Source organism: Octopus bimaculoides, chromosome 2 (assembly GCF_001194135.2).
Source record: "Octopus bimaculoides isolate UCB-OBI-ISO-001 chromosome 2, ASM119413v2, whole genome shotgun sequence".
Taxonomy (NCBI): domain Eukaryota; kingdom Metazoa; phylum Mollusca; class Cephalopoda; order Octopoda; family Octopodidae; genus Octopus; species Octopus bimaculoides.
Window position 1 is genome coordinate 137,743,849 of NC_068982.1, and position 10,965 is coordinate 137,754,813.

Below are 10,965 nucleotides of genomic sequence, written 5' to 3' on the forward strand. Positions count from 1 at the left end.
TATATATATATGAAGGCAAGTGGCTTGTAAGATTGTGAGTTCGATTCCTGCCGATGCATTGTGTCCTGGATCAAGACACGTTATTTCTCGTTGCTTCAGTCTGCGTGGCTGGCAAAAACGAGTTGTATTTCAAAAAGCTGTCTTTGTCACACTCTGTGTCATGCGGGATCTCCCTGAGAACTACGTTAAGGGTATGCATGTTTGTGGAATACTCAGCCACTTACACATTAATTTCACGAGCAGGCTGTTCCGTTGATTGAATTAATCCTGTATTCTATACGAAGATTTATTTACTATAAGTCGACACCAGAGCATACAAATAGGAACTTCACAGCAACCAGAAAATGCTCAATAATCATAAATTCTTCACAGCATATATCACCATCATGGTTATATGCCTTTTCAAGGCCTACAAAGAAAGCGTACACATCTTTGTAATGTTCCCTCGATTTCTTGAAGATATTCTGTAGAGTGAAGATCTGGTTGGTTGTGCTGCATTCAGGAGAGATGCTACTCATTCCTTCAGTTAGCTTAGTCTCAGCAATTTACTTAAACCTCTTTTTTCTGACACCTAGCCTAGGCTTTACCAAGGAGGCCCAAGGAGATTCCTCTATGCTTTCCCTTTTTAAAAATCTTGAATATCACCCTAGATTGCCATTGGATTGGTATCTTTCCAGAGCTCCAAACCATCTGGCATACATGAGTCAGCCTGAGAAACTACCATCTCTATTTAAGGTCTTTTTAATATTACACATCGAATTGCATACTCTCCAGCAGCCTCTCCATTTTCGAATACTTTAATTTCCTCTCTGACATCTGGGAGGTTAGCTTCTTCCTTAAATGCACCTCGTGTCTACCAGAAGATTCTATTGTGACTGGACTTTGGAGATAATCAAAGTATTCTCTCCAGCTTTCAAGGGTGCTCTTCTCTGCAGAGAGAAGAACTGCAGCTGAGTTCTTAATAACAGGTGTAGGAGAGTGCTTCTTTTTACAAAGTCGGTGTGTGTCTGCCATAATATTTTATTGGCTAATCTTAAATCAGCATCCAGATTAATTCTTAAACCTTTCTACAACTTAGGCTTAAACGTTTTTTACTGTCTTTGATGTAACTTTTCGTGTCTCGTGTATCACCTGCGCAAAAGGGGAGGCTTGTTTCTAAACCAAGCTTTTTAAACATCCTTCTTTGCTCAGCTGGCCCCTTTAACTTTGTTGTGATTTTTACTTGTATTATATTTTGCTCTTTATTGTGTTATTAGGACTTCACAAAAGAGTTTTGCTTTCATTAGCATATCTAAATCAGATTGATGTAACCAATCCTTTCCAAAATACACAGACAGGAGAATCATAAAGAAAAAATAAAGAACTGCCCCATGTTCATGAGAACTTACTGAGTCAGTGAGGACTTAAAAGAACTTTCAATACTTACAAACTGGAGAAAGTAGCTTTATTGCCTTTTACTGATTTTAACATACATAATATCTATCTATTTCATTCTTTCAGAAATTTGAGCAATAACCGAATACAAGACTATGAAGACGGCACTTTCTTATTCCTATCCAGCATAACTAACATGTAAGCTTATCAAAGTTCTTTGTTTATAAGAAAATCAAACACTTTATAAAAAGATATCTTCAAATTCACAATAGTTGGTTTGAAACAGTTGGCACTAAATAGCGATACATTTGTTTAAATCTTATTGGGTTAAAACAATTATTTCCAAGTATTGTGCTTTGTCATTGTCAAGTCAGTCAAAACCAAAATCGCTGACGTGGCCGATGACAGTACCGTCTGATTAGCACTCGCACCACTGGAACGTTAAAAGCACATCCGAACGTGGGGTGTAACCAGCCCACTTATGAGAACCCCTCATTCATTGGACAATGAACTTTGCTTGCGAAGACCTATTGAAGACCTATTGAAACAAATCAAAATCGCTGATATGGCCGATGACAGTACCGCCTGATTGGCACTCGTGCCACTGGAACGTTAAAAGCACATCCGAACCTGGTCATTGCCAGGGCCACGGATTGGATCCCCTGCTGGTGATACGTGAAAATCACCATTCGAGCATGATCGTTGCCACCGTCGCCTTACGGCACATGTGCCGGTGGCACGTGAAAAACAACATTCGAGCGTGATCGTTGTCAGTGCCGCCGGACTGGCTCCCGTGCAGGTAGCACATAAAAACACCATTTGACCGTGGTCGTTGCCAGAACCGCCTGACTGGCCTTCGTGCCGGTGGAACGTAAAAGCACCCACTACACTCTCGGAGTGGTTAGCGTTAGGAAGGGCATCCAGCTGTAGAAACTTAGCCAGATCAGATTGAGCCTGGTGCAGCCTCTGGCTCACCAGTCCTCAGTCAAACCGTCCAACCCATGCCAGCATGGAAAGCGGACGTTAAACGATGATGATGATGATGAAGATAATGATGAAGTCTGCATTCAAATAACAGGTGGCCAAGATCAAAGAGACATTCAAGGATTTTTAGAGGGGCAGAGTGAGGAACGCATTGCCAGGTTCCGGAGCTGTCTTGAGCCCACAGTGGAAGCTGAGCGTGGCTAATCTGGGTAAACTGTTATCTACCAGCCATAATCTAGCTGGAGTTTTTTTATTTTTTAAAATAATTTTAGTTTTCAGTGGGATATTGTGGTTTCTTTACCTTTTATGCAAACTGTCACATTTAGCCCGAACACCCTGTACATACATACATACATACATACATACATACACACACACACAAAAACACACACATACATACATACATACAAAAATACCCTGCTGTTGATGTTGAAATTCCAATGAAAGACCCTTGGATCTAGGTTAGAAACCAGTTCTTTCTCTATTGGCAAGAAATCTTGAAATAAAACTGAATAACGACATACACTCACATGCACGCATGCATGCACGCACACACACACACACACACACACACACACACACACACACACACACACACACACGTGTTATATAGTTTCTAAATTACATGATTCTTGAGTTAAATTAAATCAAAGATTTCTCAATTGATCTTATGCAAATTTTGTTGATCTCTTTATAATTACAGTGACTTGAGACACAATAGCATGGCCTGTAGATGTCATCTGCCAGCTTTTGTTGATTATATGAACCAAGAATATAGCAGACATGTGAATGTTTTTGGCTCGTGCCTAAATGAACAGAACAGATTAATAGAAATATTGAAATATTCGCAATGTGAAAGTAGTTAAAAATTTTTCGTTGCTTTCGTTGTTACTTTATTATTATTACCCTCATTTTGTAGGATAATGATATGACCAATAGATAAATGACCAAAAGCCTTCGCAATATTTAGCAACATACCTTTAAGTTCTGTATTGAAGCCCTGCCGATGTGCACTTCACCTTTTATATTTTTAGGGTCGATGAAATACATTATTTACATTATTATTATTATCAGGTTCATCTTTAATGTCTCTGAAGAGCATCAGGTTATCAGCTTTACACTTTGTGAGTCCTGAGGTGACTTACTAGGCCCATTTTAGTAATGAAATCAATGGTTACAAAGGGGGTCTGTAACAGCAGAATCAGAAGTCGATGGGACTCTTGCTTTCTGTGCAGTTGTCCTCTTTTTAGCTTCTCGGATCATTTCTGACTCAGAGTTCTGCACTCCAGAGTACACAGCTCTACATCACAGCAAGCGACTCTGAGCAAGTTGTTCTTCAGTAGACTGCTCTAAACTACCCATACAGAATAAATACTAGTGCCAGTGGCACATAAAAAGCACCATTCGAGCTTGGTTGTTGCCAGTGCCGCCTGACCGGCTCGAGTGCCGGGGGCACGTAAAAGGGACCATTCAAGAGTGGTCGTTGCCAGTGCCGCCTGACTGGCTCCCAAGCCAGTGGCATGTAAAAAGCACTATTTGAGCGTGGTTGTTGCCAGTGTCACCTGATTGGATCTTGTGCCCATGACATGTAAAAAGCACTATTTGAGCGTGGTCGATGTCAGTACTACCTAACTGGCCCCTGTGCCAGTGGCTTGTAAAAAGCAAATACTACACTCTCGGAGTGGTTGGCGTTAGGAAGGGCATCCAGCTGTAGAAACTTTACCAGATCAGATTGGAGCCTGGTGCAGCCTCCTGACTTTGCCAGTCCTCAGTCAAACTGTCCAACCCATGCTAGCATGGAAAACAGATGTTAAACGATGATGATGAAGATAATGACTACCAGATTAACAATGTGTCATCCCAAATATTTTGTGGCGTTGTGTAAAAGCAAAAAAGGAATTGTAACTGTTATCATTGTTGTTACTGAAAACATGCTGTTTTGGCATCAGTCGTATCCTATCAGATGATATAAGTTACAGGGTTTCGTTTTTGGCCTCCTGTGCTCTCAGATGAGATCAGTTTGACAGTTCAATCACCCCCGATAAACATGAACCAGTAATACAATGAGATTAATTCAAAGAAGTATTTCTCTCCACACCGTGAATAGTTTTTTTTTTTATTAATTAAACAGTCCTACATTATTTTGTGTGTTGTAAACAACACTAATTTAAACATTTAATTACGTTCATTTGATGGTTTAATGTTGAAAAATATTGCCGTACTTAAATTAAAATTCAAAGTTAATACCTTATCACACCACATTCAATTTAACTTATATTTATTATGTATTGATCTCCACACTACCATATTCACATTTACTTTTCGTCACAAACTAAATATTTCATATTATTTCGATACAGGATGAGTCTGATTCATAACTGTTCATATTTTCTTTTATTCTTAAGGCTACAAACTTTTTCAACAGAATTTGCAATGTCAAACATGTTCGACAATCATGTGCACTGATTCTGATGTGACAAGCTGTCCAGGTGCCGAGGTAAATTAAAATGTTATTTTTTACTTTTGTGTTATATGTCACTAAAATATAAATATGTGAAAACTGTGTAAATATTATCTTATGAGTTGATGTTATGATATCTTCCACCAAAATATTTTCATCACTATTATTTGAGTCGTAAATCATCATATAGGAAGAAGACAACACTCACAAGAGTTATAGAAAAATAAGTAGCACATAGTCACTGATCTTTCAATGAAGAAATTAACTAGTTTGCTTGTTGCAAGATCAGTGACCATGTGTGACTTTGTTTTCATTGTATTGCAAGCTGGAGTGAACTCCTGCTATTTCTAGTGGGCGAGTATCCACCAACAAGTAAGACCACAAAGAGGTCGAAACCGCATAATCACATGTCTCGTGGCTAGAAAAATGTGCGAGTTCTCTCCCCTGTTTGGAATATACAGCGTATATATAGGGTGGAGATTGTATCAAATAACCAGCTGGAAGAGGCGTCCTCTTGGGGTTAAAAATAGCAGTAATGTTGGTTTCTATGGAAGAGCCATGATTAAGTGGCGATAATCATTACTTCTCAGAATAGCTAATGCTTTCATCTCTTATAGAGATTTTTTAACCAGCTAATTTGTTTGTTATGTATATATAAATTTGCTTGTTATGGACTCTTTTGTCGTTAGACGATGTAACTTATGGCAGTTTCATGTTTTTATGCCCTTTAGTACCTTTGTGGCTGATAAAACAAACAATATTTTTATAATCATTGCTAGTAGTGGTAGTAGCAGCAGCAGCAGCAGTAGCAGTATATAACTTCTCTGTTTATTACTACAGCCTGTATGTCAGAATACAGTTTCAATGACTAGTGAAACACGGAAGTTAAAAAGATTCTGCAGCACATACAGAAAATGTACTGAAGCTATGAGAAATAATGCCCTTACCTGTAATACGAAGAGTAGTGAAACTTCTTGTGTTGGTTGTTGTACTGGAAAGTTATGTAGCAAGAGCGGTTTCAATGGTAAGTGTCGTTTATTCTCTGATGTAATTACGCCTGATTTATCAATGGTCAAGACGTTATATGATTGACACATGAGAAAATTATTTTATGATAATTATACATAAAACATAACAATACTTTAGCAAGCACAGTAGTAGTCTGTGTGAAGCAAGGGTCAATAATTCTATGGTGTGAAGCAAGGGTCAGTTATTCCATGGGAACCTATGAAAATATCATCTTTGCCAAGGAATCAGATTTAATCTTGCAAACTATTGATATATGATTGCAAGACAAGACGTCTTGGCACCACATATATACATGCATTCACGCAGTCGTGTGTGTGTGTGTGTGTGTGTGTGAATCGTTGGTGATTTTCTTCTTCCGTCTTCTCTTCTATTGGACTTTCCTCTGTTTCCGAAGAAGAGCGTCTGCTCGAAACGTTAAACCATCTTTCTTTCCTTCCCTGAGCGTCTGCTAATACATTACATGTACCATGTACTCGCGTTGTTGTGTTTTTTTGTGTTTGTTCTTCTTCTTTGGATTTTTGGGAGATATATATATATATATTCCAGAATGTAAGTTGCATGTATGTATCGTGTCGACACAGGATCGTAATTCTTCACTGAAACAAGCAGAGAGTACAAAGTATGGTTAATACAGATCTCATAACTGACGACTTCATCAGACTATAAACGTACGTAGGGCAATGACCCTGATTTTCTCCATAATATAATCAGCACTAGGGGTTGAATTCAGCTTTGCAAGGTATAAAACACTAACCATTTTCCCAATATTCCTACCACTCGTACCATAGAGTAAGGGTTATTAATTACTTCAGTTACCTACTGACAGTTATTAATGGTAATACTATATTCCTGAAGAATGTAATATAGACTAATCAACATTTTACTAACTTTCCACGCTTCTAACAATTCTGTACTCTCTCTCTCTCTTTCTCTCTCTCTCTCTCTCTCTCTCTCTCTCTCTCTCTCTCTCTCTCTCTCTCTCTCTCTCTCTCTCTCTCTCTCTCTCTCTCTCTCTCTCTCTCTCTCTCTTGTGGTTGACAGAAAAATTGAATTGTATGGTGCTCAAGCACTTGTCAGTTTTATGTGTACTGGATCTGTTGACAGCTTCCCTTCTCTCTGCATTACTCACCACACTGTTATTGTAGATATATCTACATTTAGACCTGGTAGTATATAATAGCTGCAGAACAAAAGATTGTGTCCTTGGTAATGATTAATGTGTACATATGAGTCACCAGGAATGTGTCAGATATGTAAATTGGTCTATCCAATAGTCTTACACCTCCACTTATTGGGTATTTTAGCAATGCGTTTGTGGATAGTTAAAGGGTAGGAGGTGGTGCTGATGAAAGAGCAATAACACTGGAAATATGTATGTACACCCAATGCTTATTTTCTTTATCTTCGGTTGCATTGTTTACAAAAACGTATTCGTATACTAAACGTCGTAATTTGCAGTGCTGGCTTGGAATTCTATAGAAACTGTACGGCAATAAACTTAAAAGTGAGAATATTGCACTGCTTATTCAAAAGTAAGACTCAATAGTGACTTATAAATCTTTAATATACTTTGCATCAGTTACTTTATATTTATATCTTCAATGGATCTCATTTATATCTCATTGTTTCTCTTCTGTTTTTTTTTTTATATTCTTCCATAGAGTGGTATAATACTTTTGAATTCCATCTGATTTACACTGTGAACCCATCTTTGACTTCTGGGAGCCAGAACCAATTGTTAAATAAAGACATATCCAAATCTGTGAGTAACTATTTCATTTCTTACTTTTATCTTCTCCTTCTGTATAAACTTTTACTCTTTTAGTGGTTTCAATCATTAGACTACAGTCACAATTGGGCATTGCTTTAATGGAATTCAGTCGATAAAATTACCTCTAGTATTAATTTCAAAGTCTGGTGTATCAGCAGCACCTCAACTGACTGAGTAGCCCTTTCTAGGGGGCAATACTGTTCAATTCTTAATCAAAAAGTATGTAGAAAGGATCAACTAAACAAAACTTGTCTAATTCAAGAACTGCCCAGCAACACTGCAGTTGGCGGTTGTTTTCTGTTTGTTGGCTTCCATAGTAACATACAAGAAATATACAACTTTGCAAATGGCCATACTCAAACACAAATTGACGTTTTATACGAAGTTTCACATGTGTGCCTCTGTGCGTGCTTTAGCGTAGTTGTGAATTAATATGTAAGGTGGTAAGCTGGCAGAATTGTTAGCACACCGGACAAAATGCGTAGCAGTATTTCATCTGTCTTCACGTTTTGAATTCAAATTCCGCTGAGGTCGACTTAGCTTTTCATCCTTTCGTAGTCGATAAAGTACCAGTTGCTTACTGGGTCAATCTAATTGACTGTCACCATCCGCCAAAATTTCGGGCCTTGTGCCTAGAGTAGAAAAGAATAGGTATGTATGTGTATTTACATTACTTAGCTGTACACACATTTATACATTTGTATGTATATAGTGATATACAGAGAGCGTATATATATAGAGAATTTGTTCAGGCATATGAATATATTCAGACTTAAGCATACAGTGGATTGCACAAAGTGAATGACCACTATCTCCATTTACTTTCAAGGTGAAACTCAAATACTCACTGGATCCGAGTTTTGTATTCACTAATAAAAACCACTCTTCTGAATCCATTTTGTTTTTGATCAAAGGTTTTATTTTAAATGAGAGCCACCTAATTTTTCTCTGTCAAACCCAGATGGGTTCTTAATACAGCTCAATCTACAATGTGTACACTTTCTTACGTTTATTACAATTAATGCATATTTATTACAACTAATACGTGCACGCGCACACACACACACACACGTGCGCAATAAAGAAGTCAAACCAAATAACAATATTTTGAAATCATTTAATACTTACGTTTCGGGTTTGGGTAATATAAAATGGGAAATACATCTATTACATAAACCTTCCTCAGTTGAAATAGATATAGGCAACCGTGTATTTTCTTTGCGGTAGCATACCTTTTTTCTGTCTTCATCCCTAATCTTTCTCTCTCCAGCCGAGTAAACTTATACTTCCTCTTCAGCAAGACACCTGTATCTGTCTCACTATAACCTTTTCCTCATCACCTCCTCCAATACCTCCTCCCTTCTTAAAAGTTTTTGCCTGGCAAGTACTTGGTGACCCTGTCAGTACAGGTGCCCCTTAAAAGCACCCAGTCCACACTGTAATGTGTGTGTGTTAGTGAACAAACTAATACACGATTTGTCACATTTGGCTGGAGTTACATGTATTTAATAAAAGTTATATTTATCCAATTATTGCAGCTGGAACATGAGTTTTTAAGCATGACAGGCGTATTCGAAGTTGAACATTGTGGGTAAGTAAAAACGTTTCCATTTCTTTTTCATCTTTTGTAATAGTAAAAAGAAATTTTGCTAATATTCATTTAAAAGTCACTGAAACACACCTGAAGATGTTATAAGTAAAACATGCCACAATCAATTTTCTTGTCATGTGACATATCTATAATAAATTGTGTACGTTTTTGTCTTACTTAGAAAATGGGTAAGTGGGTGAGTGAGTGGGTGAATGAATGAGTGGGTTAGTGAGTGAAGGAATGAGTGAGTGGGTGAGTGAGTTGGTGAATGAATGAGTGGGTTAGTGAGTGGGTGAATGAATGAGTGGGTTAGTGAGTGAAGGAGTGAGTGGGTGAGTGAATGAGTGGGTTAGTGAGTGAGTGAATGGGTGAATGAGTGGGTGAATGAATGAATGAGTGGGTTGCGTGAGTGGGTGACTGAGTGAGTGAGTGGGTGAATGAGTGGGTTGCATGAGTGAGTGAATGAGTGAGTGAGTAGGTGAGTGAATGAATGATTGGGTGAGTGAGTGAGAGTGAGGGCATGCAGTCTAGCTGTTATAGTTGGACTGACAATCGTAGATTGTAGGATCTATCTCCAGTCCGGGCAGCTCGTTGTGGCCTTGAACAGGACATATCATTTTGCAATGTTCCAGTTCACTCAGATTAAGGTAATTACCAGCTTTATACTGCTATAGCCATCTCTCCTGCCTGCTATAATATCTAGATGTTCCTTTGGATTATGGGTGGAAATGCAATAGAGTACCAATGTCTGCTCACAATGCCAGAGACATAGTTAAATCGATTGCATAGACCCTAGTGTTAACTGGTCCTTTTTTTTTTATAAGTCTCAAAAGGATGAAAGGGAAAGTCAACCTCAGCAGAATTTGAAATAAAAACATAAAGCCAGGGCAAAATACGGCAAAGAATTTCGCCCAAGATGCTAATGATGCTGTCAGCTCACCATTAGTGTTATATAACGATGAAATTTAGATTTCTGTTATTAAAACAAGATCAGCTTATTTTAACCATCTAGGTAGGGTCGCATATACTAAAAATCTTGCGAGTGTTGTTAAAACTAATTATGTTTATTTTTTAATCCTATTTCAGAATGCAATCAAATAAAGAAATATTTACAATATCTTGTGCAGTACAATACAAAACCACTAAAGATCAAGTTGAGCAGAATATTCGTGATATTCTGAAAACATCGCAGACATTGCATAACTTGGGGATTCGACAAGATGACGTGGAAATAATTGGTAAAAGGGGTACGTTGCTTATCATTTATATCTCATCATCATCATCATCATATAATTATCAGTGCAAGGTGATAGCATTAATAGTATACACACACATGTATATATATATATATTATATTTATATAGGCGCAGGAGTGGCTGTGTGGTAAGAACCTTGCTTGCCAACCACAGGGTTCCAGGTTCAGTCCCACTGTGAGGCACCTTGCGCAAGCTTCAGGCCGACAAAAGCCTCGTGAGTGGATTTGGTAGATGGAAACTGAAAGAAGCCCGTCATGTGTATGTGGGTGTGGGTGTGTTTGTGTGTCTGTATTTCCCCCCCCCCCTCATCACTTGACAACCAATGTTGGTGTGATTACATCCTCGTAACTTAGCGAGTCGGTCAAAGACCGATAGAATAAGTACCAGGCTTACAAAGAATAAGTCCTGGGGTCAATTTGTTTGACTAAAAGGTGGTGCTCCAGCATGGCTGCAGTCAAATGACTGAAACAAATAAAAGAATATATATATATATATATAT

At 38.1% G+C, this 10,965-nt stretch overlaps 1 protein-coding gene across 1 annotated transcript in view; it reads left to right on the forward strand.

Annotated features, from left to right (window-relative positions):
- Positions 1 to 10,965, forward strand: part of LOC106882527 (uncharacterized) — a 100,415-nt gene that overhangs the window by 43,046 nt on the left and 46,404 nt on the right. Inside the window, exons 19-25 of the mRNA XM_052965891.1 lie at positions 1,501 to 1,572; positions 3,062 to 3,216; positions 4,764 to 4,855; positions 5,660 to 5,843; positions 7,510 to 7,610; positions 9,158 to 9,210; positions 10,297 to 10,457. Of these exons, the coding sequence (XP_052821851.1) occupies positions 1,501 to 1,572; positions 3,062 to 3,216; positions 4,764 to 4,855; positions 5,660 to 5,843; positions 7,510 to 7,610; positions 9,158 to 9,210; positions 10,297 to 10,457 (818 nt within the window). The remainder of the gene's footprint in view (positions 1 to 1,500; positions 1,573 to 3,061; positions 3,217 to 4,763; positions 4,856 to 5,659; positions 5,844 to 7,509; positions 7,611 to 9,157; positions 9,211 to 10,296; positions 10,458 to 10,965) is intronic.